The 21754-nt window shown below is 58.3% G+C and overlaps 1 protein-coding gene across 1 annotated transcript in view; it reads left to right on the forward strand.

The window, feature by feature from the left end:
- The first annotated feature begins 404 nt into the window (after positions 1-404).
- The window catches only part of CACUL1 (CDK2 associated cullin domain 1), a 53557-nt gene continuing 32207 nt past the window's right edge, over positions 405-21754 (forward strand). Inside the window, exons 1-8 of the mRNA XM_073681263.1 lie at positions 405-651; positions 4680-4806; positions 5934-6036; positions 7535-7630; positions 7927-8029; positions 10791-10880; positions 11789-11927; positions 13548-13591. Coding sequence (XP_073537364.1) covers positions 498-651; positions 4680-4806; positions 5934-6036; positions 7535-7630; positions 7927-8029; positions 10791-10880; positions 11789-11927; positions 13548-13591 — 856 coding nt within the window. The 5' untranslated portion in view covers positions 405-497. The remainder of the gene's footprint in view (positions 652-4679; positions 4807-5933; positions 6037-7534; positions 7631-7926; positions 8030-10790; positions 10881-11788; positions 11928-13547; positions 13592-21754) is intronic.

Genomic DNA, 21754 nt, shown 5'->3' on the forward strand with positions numbered 1-21754 from the left:
CCGTGCGCGGGGGCAGCGGCCGGGTCTCCGTGCGCGGGGGCAGCGGCCGGGTCTCCGTGCGCGGGGGCAGCGGTCGGGTCTCCGTGCGCGGGGGCAGCGGTCGGGTCTCCGTGCGCGGGGGCAGCGGTCGGGTCTCCGTGCGCGGGGGCAGCGGTCGGGTCTCTGTATACAGGTCGCTGCTCTCTGGTCGTTGCTGGTATCTGCCGTTTAGCCTCTGATCACCAGGGGGCAGTACGCTCCTCACACTGTTGTGCTCAGAGCCTCCCGTACAGCCGCCGGTCTCTATCACTGGTACGGACCGTGTCCCTCCGTATCATGGAGCTCATTCACAGCCTGAGGAAGAGGATGGCCGCCGTGACACAGGACGACTTCCGGCGCGGCGGCTGCGGCTGCGGCTGATTGGCTGCTGGAGTGAGGACTACAGCTCCCGGCATGCTGCGCGACCGGAGCGGAAGTGCCCGGAGCCGGGCCGATGATGGTCGGACAGAACCGGATACATGGAGGAGGAGGATCCCAACCACAACCACTGGCGGCTGCGGCCCGAGAGCGCCCCGGAGCCGTGCAGGAGAGGACGGGAGGGCGGCAGGAGCGGAGGAGCGGGAGGGCTGGCCGGCATCAGTCCCGGCATCGGCTCCGGCGCCTCCAAGTTCTGTGAGTGCAGAGACTGTGTGTATATATATATATATGTGTATTGTACAGAGTGTGTGAGAGGCGGAGGGCACCACAATAATAATAATAATAATACTCCACCATGGTGTCCATACTAACAGACTATGGATCGTATGTAAGATGTGTATGGACAGAGATCACCAATGTGTAATCACCAGCTATTCAGCCCGTTCTACGCCCGGGGGGGGAGCATTTTTATTGGTATATGAGCTCCCATGCTGGTATGTGCTGCCCCCATCCTATCCCCACCCCCCAGTCCTGGTATGCGTGGCACCCCTCACCCCCCCAGTCCTGGTATGCGTGGCACCCCTCACCCCCCCCAGTCCTGGTATGCGTGGCACCCCTCACCCCTTTCACACTGTACACACATACAAAAAAATAAACACTTATACTCACCTTTCTTCCCTGTGCTCCAGCGGTGCGGTGTCTTGTTTTGCCGGAGGCCGGGGGAGGAGCGCGGCGCTGGAGTACTCCCGTCCCCATACCGCGCTGTCTGGCATTATTTTGTTGAAGACACACAGCAAATGTATCTTCAGTAAAATGGCGCCGGACAACGTGGTATGGGCATGCACCGATCTGACGCTTCACTCCGTCCCCGATCTCCGGCGAAGAGAGGCGCCGCGGCAACGCTCCTCCCGGTCAGGTAAGTATGGAGATCGTGGTGTGTGTTCAGTGTCTACACATACCGCGATCTCCGGCGCCATACACCTCCTCTTACCTGTAACGGCTCCATGCGTGCTTCTGTCTGGAGCCGGACTGTGCGTCACACATGCGCCGTCTATAAAGGCTTCCCCCTTTATATTATAGATATACTTTTATTAAACAACTGGAGAAAGATTAAAAGGATCTAAAGAGCAGAAGGCTTCAACGTAACAACGAGCCGCAGCACAGTATTGTGTGGAGTAAACCTCAAGCGTCATGGCCAATCCAAGCTGACACTCCAAAAGTGCTAACAATATATCTATGTATACGCGTGTAATGCGCCCTGTACTTCATGTTTAACCTGGAACTGCTGACACCTCACTTCCCGGTCACCACCCCGTGTTCCTCTGCTCGGACTCGCTGCTCATGCGCATGGGCATCATGACGGCGGTGGCTGGTCTGGCGGTGGCTGGTCTGGCGGCGGCGGCGGCTGGTCTGGCGGCGGCTGGTCTGGCGGCGGCTGGTCTGGCGGCGGCTGGTCTGGCGGCGGCTGGTCTGGCGGCGGCTGGTCTGGCGGCGGCGGCGGCTGGTCTGGCGGCGGCTGGTCTGGCGGCGGCTGGTCTGGCGGCGGCTGGTCTGGCGGCGGCTGGTCTGGCGGCGGCTGGTCTGGCGGCGGCTGGTCTGGCGGCGGCGGTGGCTGGTCTGGCGGCGGCTGGTCTGGCGGTGGCGGTGGCTGGTCTGGCGGCGGCTGGTCTGGCGGCGGCGGTGGCTGGTCTGGCGGCCGGTCTCCTCAGCTGATGCTGTTTAAAGTAATGTTTTAATGATATATGAAATACTTGACTGGACGAACTTCACCATCACTATTTCCTCCCCTGATGAAGCCACCCCGGTAGTGGCGATACGTGTGGGGTTGGGGGTTTCCTTTGTAACCTCTTTGTGTATCTTTGTATACACCACATGCACGGCATTATGGGCATTTCTCTTACCTTGTATTTCAAGCGGGTATTAGATATATTGTTAGCACTTTTGGAGTGTCAGCTTGGATTGGCCATGACGCTTGAGGTTTACTCCACACAATACTGTGCTGCGGCTCGTTGTTACATTGAAGCCTTCTGCTCTTTAAATGTTTTTAATCTCTGGAATCTTTCTCCAGTTGTTTAATAAAAGTATATGATTAAATATTGGTGATCCCCGTCCATACGACTTAAGTACAGTGTGTGTGTGTGAGACGCCTGTGTGTGTGAGACGCCTGTGTGTGTGAGACGCCTGTGTGTGTGAGACGCCTGTGTGTGTGTGACGCCTGTGTGTGTGTGACGCCTGTGTGTGTGTGACGCCTGTGTGTGTGTGACGCCTGTGTGTGTGTGACGCCTGTGTGTGTGTGACGCCTGTGTGTGTGTGACGCCTGTGTGACGCCTGTGTGTGTGTGTGACGCCTGTGTGTGTGTGACGCCTGTGTGTGTGTGAGACGCCTGTGTGTGTGTGAGACGCCTGTGTGTGTGTGTGTGACGCCTGTGTGTGTGTGTGTGACGCCTGTGTGTGTGTGTGTGACGCCTGTGTGTGTGTGTGTGACGCCTGTGTGTGTGTGTGTGACGCCTGTGTGTGTGTGTGTGACGCCTGTGTGTGACGCCTGTGTGTGTGACGCCTGTGTGTGTGACGCCTGTGTGTGTGACGCCTGTGTGTGTGACGCCTGTGTGTGTGACGCCTGTGTGTGTGACGCCTGTGTGTGTGACGCCTGTGTGTGTGACGCCTGTGTGTGTGACGCCTGTGTGTGTGACGCCTGTGTGTGTGACGCCTGTGTGTGTGACGCCTGTGTGTGTGACGCCTGTGTGTGTGACGCCTGTGTGTGTGACGCCTGTGTGTGTGACGCCTGTGTGTGTGACGCCTGTGTGTGTGACGCCTGTGTGTGTGTGACGCCTGTGTGTGTGTGACGCCTGTGTGTGTGTGACGCCTGTGTGTGTGTGACGCCTGTGTGTGTGTGTGACGCCTGTGTGTGTGTGTGACGCCTGTGTGTGTGTGTGACGCCTGTGTGTGTGTGTGACGCCTGTGTGTGTGTGTGACGCCTGTGTGTGTGTGTGTGTGTGTGTGTGTGTCGCCTGTGTGTGTGTCGCCTGTGTGTGTGACGCCTGTGTGTGTGTGTGTGTGTGACGCCTGTGTGTGTGTGTGACGCCTGTGTGTGTGTGACGCCTGTGTGTGTGTGTGACGCCTGTGTGTGTGTGTGACGCCTGTGTGTGTGTGTGACGCCTGTGTGTGTGTGTGACGCCTGCGTGTGTGTGTGACGCCTGCGTGTGTGTGTGACGCCTGCGTGTGTGTGTGACGCCTGCGTGTGTGTGTGACGCCTGCGTGTGTGTGTGACGCCTGCGTGTGTGTGTGTGTGTGACGCCTGTGTGACGCCTGTGTGTGACGCCTGTGTGTGACGCCTGTGTGTGACGCCTGTGTGTGACGCCTGTGTGTGACGCCTGTGTGTGTGTGACGCCTGTGTGTGTGTGACGCCTGTGTGTGTGTGTGTGTGACGCCTGTGTGTGTGTGTGTGTGACGCCTGTGTGTGACGCCTGTGTGTGACGCCTGTGTGTGACGCCTGTGTGTGACGCCTGTGTGTGACGCCTGTGTGTGTGTGACGCCTGTGTGTGTGTGTGTGTGACGCGTGTGTGTGTGACGCCTGTGTGTGTGTGTGTGTGTGTGTGACGCCTGTGTGTGTGTGACGCCTGTGTGACGCCTGTGTGTGACGCCTGTGTGTGACGCCTGTGTGTGACGCCTGTGTGTGACGCCTGTGTGTGACGCCTGTGTGTGACGCCTGTGTGTGTGTGACGCCTGTGTGTGTGTGTGTGTGACGCGTGTGTGTGTGTGTGTGTGACGCGTGTGTGTGTGACGCCTGTGTGTGTGTGTGTGTGTGTGTGACGCCTGTGTGTGTGTGTGTGACGCCTGTGTGTGTGTGTGACGCCCCCCAATCGCTCTCTGCAGCGTATGTACGGGGGGAGGTCCGCAGCCGGCGCGTCCCGATCTCGCTGCAACGTATGTACGGGGGGAGGTCCGCCGCCCCCAGATCACTCGCTGCAGCGTATGTACGGGGGGAGGTCTGGCTGCCGCCGCCCCCCGATCACTCGCTGCAACGTATGTACGGGGGGAGGTCTGGCCGGCCGCCGCCGCCCCCCGATCACTCTCTGCAGCGTATGTACTTGGGGAGGTCCGCGGCCGGCGCCTCCTGATCTCGCTGCAGCGTATGTACGGGGGGAGGTCCGCCGCCCCCCCGATCACTCGCTGCAGCGTATGTACGGGGGGAGGTGCGGCCGCCGCCTCCCGATCTCGCTGCAGTGTATGTACGGGGGGTTTCCGCGGCCTCCGCCCCCTGATCTCTCTGCTCTTCTCTTCCAGTGATGAATGTGATCACAGTCGATGATTATAAGAACACGTATTGGCCGAAGCTGGAGAGCGCCATCGAGCAGCTGCTGACCCAGAGCCCCGGGGACTACATCCCCATCTCCTACGAGCAGATCTACAGGTAAGGTCCTGTGCGGGTGCCCCCTCCTCCTGTGAAGACCCGGGGTCTCCCGTGGGCGTAGTACTACTCAGACAACACAGGGTGATGGTAAAACAGCGCGGCAATACTTTACTGAACCACAAGGCGGACAATAAACAGATAGAACAGTCCTAGCAAATACCCAAGATGGTGGAACATTACACAGTCCTCACCCTTCCGCTCCGCCTGCCTGGGAAAGAACAGCTGCGACTTTGGGACTTCCAGGGCCGACTACCTCAACCAGTGCCCCCCGCTTCTGGCAGGCCCCCACAGAGAGAAGGTAGTGGCAAGCTTAGGAAGCTAGAAGTCCATCAAGGCACAAGGCCAGGAGACCCGAAGGTCCCACCCAGGCTTCTCCGAACAATTCCATGGATCAAGTTAACCTCATTGTCCCAACCAGGCTTTCTCCGAGTGTATCCATGGATCCAGGTGACAGAATGGTCCCAATCTGGCTAACCCAAACATATCCATGTGACCAGGTAACTGTAGGATTACAATCCTGGCTTTCCCAAATGTCTCCATGGGACCAGGAGACTGGAGGGTCACAATCCTAGTTTCCCTAAACGTCTCCATAGGATCAGTGATGGTCAATGGAGCAGATCTGTATCCTTCCAGCCAGGGCCGTGTTCCCTTAGGCTGGCATCCTGTAGAATCCAAATCTGTGTCTCTGGATGGAGCCATGCTACCAAACTACTGTCCTGAAGAGTCTCTCTGATTCTCCTTGCAGCACAAAAGAAACCCTGTTTATATGTACATCTGTGGCTCAGGTCATCATTCACAGGTCAGTGGAGAAGGTGCAGGGCTCATTGTTTGAGCATTTAATCAATTTGCGTACTTTGTCCTCTTGTTTTGTGAGAGCCAACAAGCTAGCTGGCCTGGTTCAATATGTAATTAGCATATTGGCAAACATTATTGTTCTATTACCCTGAGTCACTGTCCTTCTTGACCAGCCAAACAAAAACTCAAATTTAAAAGTCAGCACAAACACAATAGTGTATTTCTCTTGGCCTAACGAATTTAGACGTCTGGATAATTATGGTTTAGAATCTGTGTCGTCATACCCCCCTCCTCCACACGGGGCACACGCCTCATCTTAGCCTCTCTTGCAGCTGCGTGTACAAGTGCGTGTGTCAACAGCACTCGGAGCAGATGTACAGCGACCTGATGTGTAAAATCACCTGTCACCTGGAGAAGGTGTCCCTGGAGCTGCAGGTAGGGCGGCGCCACCTCAATGATGTGTGGTTGTTCCTGGGCGCCGTGCATGTGGAGAGGTGCACATACATCTCATACATGAGCTAGAGCACACGTCAAACTCTGGCCCACGACACCAGAACCACCACCCCTATGTGGGGCCCATTATTCTGTATGGAGCACTGTGTGGGGCCATTATACTGTACGGAGGACTATGTGGGGCCCATTATACTGTACGGAGGACTATGTGGGGCCATTATACTGTATGGAGGATTATGTGGGGCCATTATACTGTACGGAGGATTATGTGGGGCCCATTATACTGTATGGAGGACTGTGTGGGGCCATTATACTGTACGGAGGACTATGTGGGGCCCATTATACTGTATGGAGGATTATGTGGGGCCATTATACTGTATGGAGGATTATGTGGGGCCATTATACTGTATGGAGGATTATGTGGGGCCCATTATACTGTATGGAGGATTATGTGGGGCTCATTATACTGTACGGAGGATTATGTGGGGCCATTATACTGTACGGAGGATTATGTGGGGCCCATTATACTGTATGGAGGATTATGTGGGGCCCATTATACTGTATGGAGGATTATGTGGGGCCCATTATACTGTATGGAGGATTATGTGGGGCTCATTATACTGTACGGAGGACTATGTGGGGCCATTATACTGTACGGAGGACTATGTGGGGCCCATTATACTGTATGGAGGACTATGTGGGGCCCATTATGCTGTATGGAGGACCATGTGGGGCCCATTATGCTGTATGGAGGACCATGTGGGGCCCATTATGCTGTATGGAGGACCATGTGGGGCCCATTATGCTGTATGGAGGACCATGTGGGGCCCATTATGCTGTATGGAGGACCATGCGGGGCCCATTATGCTGTATGGAGGACCATGCGGGGCCCATTATGCTGTATGGAGGACCATGCGGGGCCCATTATGCTGTATGGAGGACCATGCGGGGCCCATTATGCTGTATGGAGGACCATGCGGGGCCCATTATGCTGTATGGAGGACCATGCGGGGCCCATTATGCTGTATGGAGGACCATGCGGGGCCCATTATGCTGTATGGAGGACCATGCGGGGCCCATTATGCTGTATGGAGGACCATGCGGGGCCCATTATGCTGTATGGAGGACCATGCGGGGCCCATTATGCTGTATGGAGGACCATGCGGGGCCCATTATGCTGTATGGAGGACCATGCGGGGCCCATTATGCTGTATGGAGGACCATGCGGGGCCCATTATGCTGTATGGAGGACCATGCGGGGCCCATTATGCTGTATGGAGGACCCCGCGGGGCCCGTGCCGCTGTATGGAGGACCCTCTGCACTGGAGGGGGGCTCACCCTCTGCAGGTGTGCGGGGTGGCACCGCAGGCTGTTGTCTGCCATACGCTGGCTGCCTCCTGTGGGGGCGCCTCTGTTACTGGAGGGGTTGGGGATCCCGATCCTCATGTTGTGCAGTGACTCTCTCCTTCCTGTGTTGCAGACGACTTCCCCGGAGCAGTATATAGAGAAGTTCAATCTGGCCCTGAGCCAGTATATGGGGGCTCTGCACAGCATCGTCCCCCTCTTCATCTATATGGTAAGTCCTAGCGGTAGCAGCCCACCCCGTGCATGGCCACCGGGGGCTCCACAGACCGGACTGAGACCCGCTGTGCATCTGCTGGCACTAATGAGGGAGAAGGGACACCACTCTGTGTCTCCCTGGAGGCCCTGGGCCCCTCCTAACGGATCCCCCCCTCTCCCTCCGCACCCCTCGCATTTCTTCTTCGATCCCCCCAGGCCCCCGCACCCCTCGCATTTCTTCTTCGATCCCCCCAGGCCCCCGCACCCCTCGCGTTTTTTCTCCCCCATCTTGTAATTTTTTATTCCTTTCAGAACAAGTTTTATATAGAGACGAAGCTGAATCGAGACCTGAGGGACGAACTGATCCTGCTGTTTACCGAGCACGTGGCCGAGAAGCACATCTACAGCCTGATGCGTGAGTGTCCACACCGCCGGCACCTCCCACCTGACCAGCCCCCCCCCCCCACCTCCGCCGTCACCACCCACCTGACCAGCCTCCCCGTCACCACCCACCTGCCCAGCCCCCCCCTCCGCCGTCACCTCCCACCTGCCCAGCCTCCCCCCCCCCCCCACCTGCCCAGCCTCCCCCCCCCCCCACCTGCCCAGCCTCCCCCACCTCCGCCGACACCACCCACCTGCCCAGCCTCCCCCCCCCCCACCTGCCCAGCCTCCCCCCCCCACCTGCCCAGCCTCCCCCCCCCCCACCTGCCCAGCCTCCCCCCCCCCCACCTGCCCAGCCTCCCCCCCCCCCCCCACCTGCCCAGCCCCCCCCCCCACCTGCCCAGCCTCCCCCCCCCCACCTGCCCAGCCTCCCCCCCCACCTGCCCAGCCTCCCCCCCCCACCTGCCCAGCCTCCCCCCCCCCACCTGCCCAGCCTCCCCCCCCCACCTGCCCAGCCTCCCCCCCCCACCTGCCCAGCCTCCCCCCCCCACCTGCCCAGCCTCCCCCCCCCACCTGCCCAGCCTCCCCCCCCCCACCTGCCCAGCCTCCCCCCCCCCCACCTGCCCAGCCTCCCCCCCCACCTGCCCAGCCTCCCCCCCCCCACCTGCCCAGCCTCCCCCCCACCTGCCCAGCCTCCCCGTCACCACCCACCAGCCCAGCCTCCCCCACCTCCGCCGTCACTCACCCACCTGCCCAGCCCCCTCCCCCACCTCCGCCGACACCACCCACCTGCCCAGCCTCCCCCCCCCCCACCTGCCCAGCCTCCCCGTCACCAGCCCAGCCTCCCCGTCACCACCCACCTGCCCAGCCTCCCCCACCTCCGCCGTCACTCACCCACCTGCCCAGCCCCCTCCCCCACCTCCGCCGACACCACCCACCTGCCCAGCCTCCCCCCCCCCACCTGCCCAGCCTCCCCCCCCCCACCTGCCCAGCCTCCCCCCCCCCACCTGCCCAGCCTCCCCCCCCCCCCACCTGCCCAGCCTCCCCCCCCCACCTGCCCAGCCTCCCCCCCCCCACCTGCCCAGCTCCCCCCCCCCACCTGCCCAGCCTCCCCCCCCACCTGCCCAGCCTCCCCCCCCCCCCCACCTGCCCAGCCTCCCCCCCCCCCCACCTGCCCAGCCTCCCCCCCCCCCACCTGCCCAGCCTCCCCGTCACCACCCACCTGCCCAGCCCCCCCTCCCCGTCACCACCCACCTGCCCAGCCCCCCCTCCCCGTCACTGCCCAGCTGCCCCTACCCCCCTTCCCCGTCACCACCCACCTGCCCAGCCCCCCCTCCCCTTCACCACCCACCTGCCCAGCCCGTCGCCCCCCCCGTCACCTCCCACCTGCCCAGCCTCCCCCCACCACCGCCGTCACCACCCACCTGCCCAGCCTCCCCCCACCACCGCCGTCACCACCAACCTGCCCAGCCCCCCCACCTCCCCGTCACCACCCACCTGCCCAGCCCCCCCACCTCCCCGTCACCACCCACCTGCCCAGCCCCCCCACCTCCCCGTCACCACCCACCTGCCCAGCCCCCCCTCCCCGTCACCACCCACCTGCCCAGCCCGTCGCCCCCCCCGTCACCACCCACCTGCCCAGCCTCCCCCTCCCCATCACCACCCACCTGCCCAGCCTCCCCCTCCCCATCACCACCCACCTGCCCAGCCCCCCCCCCTCCCCGTCACCACCCACCTGCCCAGCCTCCCCCTCCCCATCACCACCCACCTGCCCAGCCTCCCCCTCCCCATCACTCACCCACCTGCCCAGCCCACCCTCCCCGTCACTCACCCACCTGCCCAGCCCACCCTCCCCGTCACTCACCCACCTGCCCAGCCTCCCCCTCCCCGTCACCACCCACCTGCCCAACCTCCCCCCTCCGCCGTCACCACCCACCTGCCCAGCCCCCCTCCCCGTCACCACCCACCTGCCCAGCCTCCCCCTCCCCGTCACCACCCACCTGCCCAGCCTCCCCCTCCCCGTCACCACCCACCTGCCCAGCCTCCCCCTCCCCGTCACTCACCCACCTGCCCAGCCTCCCCCTCCCCGTCACCACCCACCTGCCCAGCCTCCCCCTCCCCGTCACCACCCACCTGCCCAACCTCCCCCCTCCGCCGTCAGCTCCCACCTGCCCAGCCCCCCTCCCCGTCACCACCCACCTGCCCAACCTCCCCCCTCCGCCGTCACCACCCACCTGCCCAACCTCCCCCCTCCGCCGTCACCACCCACCTGCCCAACCTCCCCCCTCCGCCGTCACCACCCACCTGCCCAACCTCCCCCCTCCGCCGTCAGCTCCCACCTGCCCAGCCCCCCTCCGCCGTCACCACCCACCTGCCCAACCTCCCCCCTCCGCCGTCAGCTCCCACCTGCCCAGCCCCCCTCCGCCGTCACCACCCACCTGCCCAACCTCCCCCCTCCGCCGTCAGCTCCCACCTGCCCAGCCCCCCTCCGCCGTCACCACCCACCTGCCCAACCTCCCCCCTCCGCCGTCAGCTCCCACCTGCCCAGCCCCCCTCCGCCGTCACCACCCACCTGCCCAACCTCCCCCCTCCGCCGTCAGCTCCCACCTGCCCAGCCCCCCTCCGCCGTCAGCTCCCACCTGCCCAGCCCCCCTCCGCCGTCACCACCCACCTGCCCAACCTCCCCCCTCCGCCGTCACCACCCACCTGCCCAACCTCCCCCCTCCGCCGTCAGCTCCCACCTGCCCAGCCCCCCCGCCCCTCCCCGTCATTATTCCGCTCTCCTCTCCTTGCAGCGCTGTTGCTGGAGGCGCAGTCCACACCGTTCCAGATCACCCCGTCCACCATGGCGGCCATCGTGAAGGGTCTGCACACACTGAGGCCAGGTAACTGCACGGCCCCCGCAATACCAGATGGGGGGGGTCTCCTGTGTGTAGTGCCCCCCTTATTACAGATCAGGGGTCTCCGGTGTGTAGTGCCCCCCACCCCACCCCGTATTACAGATGGGGGGCTCCTGTGTGTAGTTACCCCCCCCCCTTATTACAGATGGGGGGGCTCCTGTGTGTAGTGCCCCCCCATATCACAGAGGGAGGGGGGGGGGGGCTCCTGTGTGTAGTGCCCCCTATTACAGATGGGGGGTTTCTCCTGTGTGTAGTGCCCCCCTTATTACAGATCAGGGGTCTCCTGTGTGTAGTGCCCCCCACCCCATATTACAGATGGGGGGCTCCTGTGTGTAGTTACCCCCCCCCTTATTACAGATGGGGGGGCTCCTGTGTGTAGTGCCCCCCCATATCACAGAGAGAAGGGGGGTTTCTCCTGTGTGTAGTGCCCCTCGTATTACAGATGGGGGGTTTCTCCTGTGTGTAGTGCCCCTCGTATTACAGATGGGGGGTTTCTCCTGTGTGTAGTGCCCCCCGTATTACAGATTGGGGGGGGTCCTCCTGTGTGTAGTGCCCTCCCCCTGTATTACAGATGGGAGGGGTCTCCTGTGTAGTGCCCCCCCATATTAGAGATGGGAGGGGTCTCTGGTGTGTAGTGCCCCCCCTTATTACAGATGGGGGGGTCTCCTGTGTGTAGTGCCCCCCTATTACAGATGAGGGGTCTCCTGTGTAGTGCCCCTCCCCCTTATTACAGATGGGAGGGGTCTCCTGTGTAGTGCCCCTCCCCCTTATTACAGATGGGAGGGGTCTCCTGTGTAGTCCCCCCCCTTATTACAGATGGGGGGGTCTCCTGTGTGTAGTGCCCCCCTATTACAGATGGGGGGTCTCCTGTCACTGTGTGCTCGCTCTTGCAGACTGGGTGCAGCTCGCTCCGATGCTTTTCTCCAAGTTCATCCCCAATATCCTTCCCCCGGCCGTGGAGTCGGAGCTGCAGGATTACGCCGCGCAGGACCGGAAGCTGCAGCGAGATCTCCTGCAGACCGGATTCAACAGGTTAGTGAGCGCGGGGGGCGGGGTCACTGTGTGATGTCATCACCTCCTTGGGTGGGTGCGCTGTACTGCCCCCTAGTGTCTCCCGGGGTCAGAGAACTTGATCCCAGAGAAGAGAAAAGTCAAGAAAACCCATAAGATCGATAGGATCCGGGGGTGTGACTGCTTCTGCAGCAGTGGTGGTCTGGGCTGGGGGCCGGAGCTACTTTGGTGGGGGGGCCGCTGGCAGGGCTGTGGTCCGCTCTGGTGGGGGGGCCGCTGGCAGGGCTGTGGTCCGCTCTGGTGGGGGGGCCGCTGGCAGGGCTGTGGTCCGCTCTGGTGGGGGGGCCGCTGGCAGGGCTGTGGTCCGCTCTGGTGGGGGGGCCGCTGGCAGGGCTGTGGTCCGCTCTGGTGGGGGGGCCGCTGGCAGGGCTGTGGTCCGCTCTGGTGGGGGGGCCGCTGGCAGGGCTGTGGTCCGCTCTGGTGGGGGGGCCGCTGGCAGGGCTGTGGTCCGCTCTGGTGGGGGGGCCGCTGGCAGGGCTGTGGTCCGCTCTGGTGGGGGGGCCGCTGGCAGGGCTGTGGTCCGCTCTGGTGGGGGGGCCGCTGGCAGGGCTGTGGTCCGCTCTGGTGGGGGGGCCGCTGGCAGGGCTGTGGTCCGCTCTGGTGGGGGGGCCGCTGGCAGGGCTGTGGTCCGCTCTGGTTGGGGGGCCGCTGGCAGGGCTGTGGTCCGCTCTGGTGGGGGGGCCGCTGGCAGGGCTGTGGTCCGCTCTGGTGGGGGGGCCGCTGGCAGGGCTGTGGTCCGCTCTGGTGGGGGGGCCGCTGGCAGGGCTGTGGTCCGCTCTGGTGGGGGGGCCGCTGGCAGGGCTGTGGTCCGCTCTGGTGGGGGGGCCGCTGGCAGGGCTGTGGTCCGCTCTGGTGGGGGGGCCGCTGGCAGGGCTGTGGTCCGCTCTGGTGGGGGGGCCGCTGGCAGGGCTGTGGTCCGCTCTGGTGGGGGGGCCGCTGGCAGGGCTGTGGTCCGCTCTGGTGGGGGGGCCGCTGGCAGGGCTGTGGTCCGTTCTGGTGGGGGGGCCGCTGGCAGGGCTGTGGTCCGCTCTGGTGGGGGGGCCGCTGGCAGGGCTGTGGTCCGCTCTGGTGGGGGGGCCGCTGGCAGGGCTGTGGTCCGCTCTGGTGGGGGGGCCGCTGGCAGGGCTGTGGTCCGCTCTGGTGGGGGGGCCGCTGGCAGGGCTGTGGTCCGCTCTGGTGGGGGGGCCGCTGGCAGGGCTTTGGTCCGCTCTGGTGGGGGGGCCGCTGGCAGGGCTGTGGTCTGCTCTGGTGGGGGGGCCGCTGGCAGGGCTGTGGTCCGCTCTGGTGGGGGGGCCGCTGGCAGGGCTGTGGTCCGCTCTGGTGGGGGGGCCGCTGGCAGGGCTGTGGTCTGCTCTGGTGGGGGGGCCGCTGGCAGGGCTGTGGTCCGCTCTCGTGGGGGGGCCGCTGGCAGGGCTGTGGTCCGCTCTGGTGGGGGGGCCGCTGGCAGGGCTGTGGTCTGCTCTGGTGGGGGGGCTGCTGGCAGGGCTGTGGTCCGCTCTGGTGGGGGGGCAGCTGGGGTCTGTGTCATGCCCAGCCATACATACGTCTGTATCCATGTATCACTTTCTCTTCTCTCCTCAGAGGTGACCAGTCCCGAAAGAGAGCAGGCGATGAGCTGTCCTACAGTAAGTCCGGTCGTGCACCCAGCAGTGCATGTGGCGGCTGTGCTTGCACCCGAGGGTGGCTCGCGTGGCGGCTGTGCTTGCGCCCGAGGGTGGCTCGCGTGGCGGCTGTGCTTGCGCCCGAGGGTGGCTCGCGTGGCGGCTGTGCTTGCGCCCGAGGGTGGCTCGCGTGGCGGCTGTGCTTGCGCCCGAGGGTGGCTCGCGTGGCGGCTGTGCTTGCGCCCGAGGGTGGCTCGCGTGGCGGCTGTGCTTGCGCCCGAGGGTGGCTCGCGTGGCGGCTGTGCTTGCGCCCGAGGGTGGCTCGCGTGGCGGCTGTGCTTGCGCCCGAGGGTGGCTCGCGTGGCGGCTGTGCTTGCGCCCGAGGGTGGCTCGCGTGGCGGCTGTGCTTGCGCCCGAGGGTGGCTCGCGTGGCGGCTGTGCTTGCGCCCGAGGGTGGCTCGCGTGGCGGCTGTGCTTGCGCCCGAGGGTGGCTCGCGTGGCGGCTGTGCTTGCGCCCGAGGGTGGCTCGCGTGGCGGCTGTGCTTGCGCCCGAGGGTGGCTCGCGTGGCGGCTGTGCTTGCGCCCGAGGGTGGCTCGCGTGGCGGCTGTGCTTGCGCCCGAGGGTGGCTCGCGTGGCGGCTGTGCTTGCGCCCGAGGGTGGCTCGCGTGGCGGCTGTGCTTGCGCCCGAGGGTGGCTCGCGTGGCGGCTGTGCTTGCGCCCGAGGGTGGCTCGCGTGGCGGCTGTGCTTGCGCCCGAGGGTGGCTCGCGTGGCGGCTGTGCTTGCGCCCGAGGGTGGCTCGCGTGGCGGCTGTGCTTGCGCCCGAGGGTGGCTCGCGTGGCGGCTGTGCTTGCGCCCGAGGGTGGCTCGCGTGGCGGCTGTGCTTGCGCCCGAGGGTGGCTCGCGTGGCGGCTGTGCTTGCGCCCGAGGGTGGCTCGCGTGGCGGCTGTGCTTGCGCCCGAGGGTGGCTCGCGTGGCGGCTGTGCTTGCGCCCGAGGGTGGCTCGCGTGGCGGCTGTGCTTGCGCCCGAGGGTGGCTCGCGTGGCGGCTGTGCTTGCGCCCGAGGGTGGCTCGCGTGGCGGCTGTGCTTGCGCCCTCCTTTAATGTCGTCTTTATCTGTATAGTTGTTGTTAAATTTTCAGTGAAATTCTGCTCATAAAATGAGATGCTGCAAATTTAAAGGCAACTTGTGTCCAAAAAACGCAATTTACCTGCAGACATTGGAGTAGTCACGTCTGGCCGTGTAACTGGAGCAGCGGCAGGGAGAAGATGAATCCAAAGTAATAAATCCTCCCAGCTGCCGGTGGCCGTTTTCTGTCGGGCAGAGGGTGCCGGGGGGCGTAGGAGTAGGGTCACCGCTCAGAATGATCCAATGCTTTCTGACAACTTCTTCCACTTTTTTATATGATTTATTAGAAGTTCTCACAAAGCTAAATGGAAACCTATTGTATCTGCCGCTGTATCTGCCGCTGCATCTGACTTTGTGGCGGTCTTGGCTAAACATCATTCTGTGCGAGCCCTCTAGTCTTACTCTAGTCTTATTGAAAGCCTCTTCTTTTTGGGGTTTCCCTTTTCTAAACCTCTGCCCCTTAAGATCTTAGACTCTTTATAAAAGTCAGTTTGACGTCCGGTTCTTGCGGATCCGCCGGAGCTGGCCATGTGGGACACTTTTCCCCCAGCTAGGTAGATGTCCACTATGGTAATCCAAATTGCTATTGACCTCTACCTGCCTGAAATGAGTGCAGGTCTGAATAGCGCCATTGTTCACAGAAATCACCAAATCTAAAAGCTCAATAGACCCATCTGAAAAAGTAGAGGTCAATTCAAGCCCGATGTGTTATTGTTCAGCCCTTGTATGTAGCGATTTGTCTCTTCTAATGAGCCGATCCAAATAAAGAACAGGTAATGTAGGAACCGTCTATAGAATAGGATGCGACCCACCGGCAGGAGGGACGGGGCGATGTGCACCGACTCCAACATCCCCATAACCAAGTCAGCATAACTTGGCGCCAATCTGGTGCCCATCGCGCAGCCCCTCTACTGCCCATAGGCCATTTGGATTGTTAGAACATGATTGGCGGCCGTACAAAGTCATCAGCATCCAATTAATTCTGCTAACTTGCCCCTGATATGACGGCTGGAGCGGCTTCTCTCGGTGAGGTATGATGTCAGCTGCTGAGGATGGTGTTACTACTCGGCTGCTTTCCCAGGTTTACGTCACTCTGGAGCGCAGCCGACTCTGTGATAAGTTTTGTAAAGAACTCGCAGCAGTAAGTTCTGAACACAGATTTATATTACACTGCAAGTCTCCTCACAGGGGAAACTCCTCACAGGGGAAACTCCTCACAGGGGAAACTCCTCACAGGGGAAACTCCTCACAGGGGAAACTCCTCACAGGGGAAACTCCTCACAGGGGAAACTCCTCACAGGGGAAACTCCTCACAATGCATTTGCAGTACTCAGTGGGAGGTCTGCAGTATATATATCATGGAGGAGACACTGAGACTGCTGTATATACACCACAGAGGAGACACTGAGACTGCGGTACATAGACCACAGAGGAGACACTGAGACTGCCGTACATGCGCACCACACAGGAGACACTGAGACTGCCGTACATGCGCACCACACAGGAGACACTGAGACTGCCGTACATGCGCACCACACAGGAGACACTGAGACTGCCGTACATGCGCACCACACAGGAGACACTGAGACTGCCGTACATGCGCACCACACAGGAGACACTGAGACTGCCGTACATGCTCCACCGGGGGCCAAACCGAGACTGCCGTGTATACACCACCGGGGGCCAAACCGAGACTGCCGTGTATACACCACGGAGGGCATGTAAAAGTTTGGGCTCCCCTGGTCAAAATTACTGTTACTTTTGGTGACATAATTCCTTTGTATTTTAGGCACAAAAAAAAAAATGTATATTTTGTAGTGTTTTTACTGTAGTGGGTGCGATGGGAGGAAAATGGGAAGCATGTTCCTTTAAGAGTCAATGTCGGTTTATTGCTCCACAAACCAACAAGTAAAAAAAGAAAAACAAGGTAAAGTGTCCTTTACCCAAGTGTCCGCTTAGCTAGTCCTGTGGTCACACCGGCTGGTATCCACCAGCACACACCTCAGTCTGGAGACAACACCTAGGAGGCCTTCTCCCTCCAAACACACAGACAATGTGCCAAACAACAGCCTCCATTATATAGGCTGGTAACTGTGAGGTATGTGGGTAGAGAGACCGGCCCATCTCTCTAAACTACCTGTTACCTGGTGCCAGGTGCACCACACCATCCTCTAAGTGCTTATATGCACTAGAGAAACACTCCGGCTTACATCCCAGAGGACAGCCATCTGTCACCGGTGTGTCAGAAGTGGCAGACAGTCGTCCTGCAGTTGGTTGCAGGAGATCTCTACGTTTGGCATTACAGACACCTTAGAGGCTGTCTCTCTAGGAGCCAGCGGCTACCTCCCTCTTGCTAATTAACACCCTGGCCTGGGTGTATAAATACCTGCTGTCTGCTAGAGGGAGGTACCTGCGATACTCACATTACCCCTTGTGAAGGCTCGGAGCAAGTGCATTACTTCTTCCTCTATGGAGCTATGAGGACCGGTGTTTATCTCTCGGAAGTCAACTAAAAGCTAAGCTATCTTCCCTTGTTTGTTCCCCCTTGTTGTCTTTAGTTGTCAGTGGGGATTGACTAGCACTCATCCCCCTCCCTTCCCTAGCCAGGGCTTAACACCAGGAAAAGACAGGGCGAGGTTCCTGTGCGGCGATTGGTGAAGAGCCAATATAGGGACGTTAGTGGAGACAGGGTGACGCTAGACCAGACTAAGAGGTCTCCACTCCCCCCTTTCCCTAGAGTCTGGGCTCCCTTTCCCTCTTCCCTCTGTGTTGCACTAAGTCTTTCCCACACCCTGCGTGACATTATCGCCGGCCGAGCACATTTTGAAAGGAAAAAAAAAAAAATAAAACCGACACTTTGTTGTTTTTTTTGTGTGTTTTTGGGCGTGGATTTTTTTTTCCCTTTATTATGGGATCAGTGGCGGAGCTCGCAGAGCAGTTCCGGTGTCTGTCTCTGGAGGTGAATGACCTCCGCTGTGAGGTTCAGCAGCAGCATCAGCGGCTACAGGTCGCCAATGTTGGGGTCTCTGCCGGTAAGCCAGTCCAGCCTGAACCCAAGGTTGCCCTCCCGGACAGGTTTTCAGGAGGTAGGGATAAGTTTTTTGTATTTAAGCAGGCATGCGAACTGTATTTTAAACTTCGTCCTTACTCCTCCGGTAATGAGGAGCAGCGGGTTGGCGTTGTGATCTCTCTACTGCAGGGAGATCCTCAGTCCTGGCTGTTTTCTTTACCGCAGGATTAGGTTTGTCTCCAGTCTGTGGAGGGGTTTTTCGGGGCAAGAATAAGGTGTATGTTGTTTTTTTGTAGGAAAAAGGGACATTTTGTTGGGACCTGTCCTTCAATTCCTAAACTAAAGGAGACTCGATTAACTCTTGGTAGTCTGGAGTTGGATAAACAAGGGGTGCATTTGTTGCCAACCTGCAGTTCTGTGTTTGTGGACAGTGGAGCCGCGGTCAGCATGGTTGTTGCTGAGTTTGTGAATACCCATGGTCTTGCTTGCTGTACTTTAGTTAAACCTATTTCCATCTTCGCCACTTGCACAGAAAGCATTTACTCAGATTGTACATAATGTAAAACTAAGGCTATGTGCCCACGATGCAGAAATTTTCCTGAGCATTTCTGCAACTCCTTGGCAGAAAAGCGGTTTTTGCATGTTTATTTGCCATGCGTTTTTCCAATGCATTGTATAGGCAAATCTGCATGCAGAAACGCACAAGAATTGGTCATGTCCATATTTTTTCTGCAAGTAAAATCTGCGCAGAAAAAATCCTGACCATGTGCACAGAACTTGCTGAATGTCATAGGAAGTCATGGGATAAGGTATGCAATGCGTTTCTGGAGCGTTTACGCGCTGCAAATACGCACCAAAAAACGCATCATGGGCGCACAGCTTGAGGGTGCGGTCAGTTCATTGTGAAATAATCCCTTGCTATGTCCTCGACAGTCTTCCCACACCTATTGTTTTGGGTATTCCTTGGCTTGTTAAGCATAATCCGGTGGTGGATTGGCAAAATGGGGAGATTACTGCCATGGGAATTGTTTAGATATTTCCCTTGCTACTGTCTCTACAGAAATATCTGCTTTTCTGTCTGGTTTTGAGGATGTTTGTTCTGAGAGGGGATGTCAGGATTTGCCTCCTCATAGTGCATATGACTGTACTATTAATCTGACCCCCGGAGCTAAACTACCAAAGTCCAGACTGTATAATCTTTCTGGCCCTGAGAGACAAGCCATGAAGGATTTCATTGTGGAAACTCTGGAGAAGGGACATATCAAACCCTCATCTTCGCCCGTGGCGGCAGGGTTCTTTGTGAAGAAAAAAGATGGCGGTCTATGTCCCTGTTTAGATTTCCAGGAATTAAATCACATTACCATCCGTGATCCATACCCTCTTCTTCTGACTCCTCATTTATCAGACAGGTTGTAGAAGCTAAGGTGTTCTCCAAGTTGGATTTAAGGGGAGCCTACAATCTGGTTAGAATCAGAGAAGGGGACGGATAGAAGACAGCATTCAATACCCCAGAAGGACATTCCGAGAGTCTGGTTATGCCTTTTGGTTTGACCGATGCACCTGCGGTATTCCAGCATTTCATAAATGATATTTTCCATCATTTGGTGGGGAGGTTTGTGGTGGTCTATCTGGACGATATTTTGCTTTACTTACCTGATTGTGAGACACATCGGGGGCATGTTAAGCAGGTGCTCCAGATATTAAGGGACAACAAACTTCATGCCAAACTGGAAAAATGTGTTTTCGTTGTCCAGGAGGAGCAGTTTTTGGGGTACCTGTTGTCATCTTCGGGTTTTCGGATGGAACTGGAGAAGATCGATGCTACATAGTTTCATAGTTACATAGTTTATAAGGCCGAAAAAAGACAAGCGTCCATCCAGTTCAGCCTATTTCTTGTGCACTGCAGCTATTCCGCAGCGTTGATCCAGGGGAAGGCAAAAAAACCCCATGCGGTATAGGCCAATTTACATCATTGAGGAAAAATTCACTTCCCGACTCCAATCTGGCAGTCAGATTAAATCCCTGGATTAATTAACTATCACTAAGCATAAGATGTAATTTTATTGTTCTCCAGAAAGGCGTCCAGGCCTCTCTTGAACTCATTAAGTGAGTTGGACATCACCACTTCCTCTCCCAGAGAGTTCCAGAGTCTCACGGCTCTGACCGTAAAGAATCCCCTTCTATGCTGGTGCAGGAACCTCCTTTCCTCCAGACGCATAGTGTGCCCCCTCGTCTTTGTCACCATCCTTGGTATAAACAGGTCATGGGAGAGATCTCGGTACTGCCCCCTCATGTATTTATACATGTTTATGAGGTCTCCCCTAAGCCTTCTCTTTTCCAACGTAAATAGGCCTAATTTTGACAACCTCTCTGGGTATTCTAGTCCCTCCATTCCCTTTATTACCTTAGTCGCCCTCCTTTGTACCCTCTCTAGCTCCAATATGTCTTTCCTGAGCACCGGAGCCCAGAACTGTGCACAATATTCTAAGTGCGGCCTTACCAGCGCTTTATACAGAGGAAGAACAATGTTCTCATCATATGCCCCTATTCCTCTTCTGATGCATGCCATGACTCTATTTGCCTTCGCAGCTGCTGCCTGACACTGGGCACTCCAATTTAATTTGCTATTAACCAAGACGCCCAGGTCCTTCTCCATGTCAGATTTCCCCAACGGTTTCCCATTTAATATGTATGGGTGACTGCTGTTTTTCTTTCCCATGTGCATGACCTTACATTTATCGGCATTGAACCCCATTTGCCATTTTTTGGCCCAACTCCCCAATTTATCTAAATCCTCCTGTAGCTGTGCCCTATCCTCATCTGTATTAACTACTTTACAAAGTTTAGTATCATCTGCAAATATTGCTATTTTACTATGCAACCCTTCCACTAGATCATTAATAAATATATTAAATAATATAGGGCCCAAGACAGACCCTTGAGGCCCCCGCTAGTAACCCTGACACCCCCTGAGCTTACTCCATTGATAACCACCCTCTGCTTTCTATCACTCAGCCAGCTATTTACCCACTTGCACACATTATCCCCCAGACCAAGCATTCTCATTTTATATACCAACCTTTTGTGTGGCACGGTATCAAACGCTTTGGAGAAGTCAAGGTCTACAACATCCACTGACTCTCCCCGGTCCAGCTGTGAGCTCACCTCCTCGTAGAAGGCCATCAGGAGCGATCCCTCATGAATCCATGTTGATATGGAGTTAGACAGTTATCATTAAGATATTCTACAATAGCATCTCTAAGAAATCCTTCAAACAATTTACCCACAACAGACGTTAAGCTGACTGCTCTATAGTTCCCAGGGTCACTTTTAGACCCCTTTTTGAATATTGGTACCACATTTGCTTGGCGCCAGTCTAGTGGGACAGTCCCTGTCCATAAAGAGTGCTTGAATATAAGATACAGCGGCCTGTCTATCACATTACTTAATTCTTTTAGTACCCGGGGGTGTATGCCATCTGGGCCTGGTGACTTGTCTATTTTGATATTATAAAGGCGTTTCTGAGCTTCCTCCTGGGTTAGGTGGGTGATATTTAGCGGAGGGTTTACTTTATCACTCTGCATTTCCTCCGATAAATTGTTTTCTTTTGTGAAAACAGTGGAGAAGAAGCTATTGAGTAGGTTCGCTTTACCCTCATCGCCCTCTATGATTTTACCCAGGTTATTTTTCAATGGGCCAACGCCATCAGTTTTAATCCTTTTACTGTTTATATAGTTACAGAACAGTTTGGGATTGGTTTTACTTTCCTTGGCAATTAGTCTCTCTGTCTCCTCTTTTGTTATTCTTATTTGTTTTTTACAGATTTTGTTTTTTTCCCTATAAGATATTAGCGCTTCCTCGCTGCCTTCTTGTTTAAGTTTACCGAAAGCCCTTTTTTTGTTTTTCATTGCCCTCTTGACGTCCTTATTTAGCCACATTGGCTTCCTCCTATTCCTAGCCCTTTTATTCCCATAAGGTATGGACCTTCTACAGTGACTATGTAGGACTGTTTTGAACATTTCCCATTTTCTATCCGTGCTCCTATTACT

This window comes from Phyllobates terribilis, unplaced genomic scaffold (assembly GCF_046119375.1).
Source record: "Phyllobates terribilis strain yellow unplaced genomic scaffold, ASM4611937v1 Scaffold_5__5_contigs__length_657084704, whole genome shotgun sequence".
In the NCBI taxonomy this organism is placed as follows: Eukaryota; Metazoa; Chordata; class Amphibia; order Anura; family Dendrobatidae; genus Phyllobates; species Phyllobates terribilis.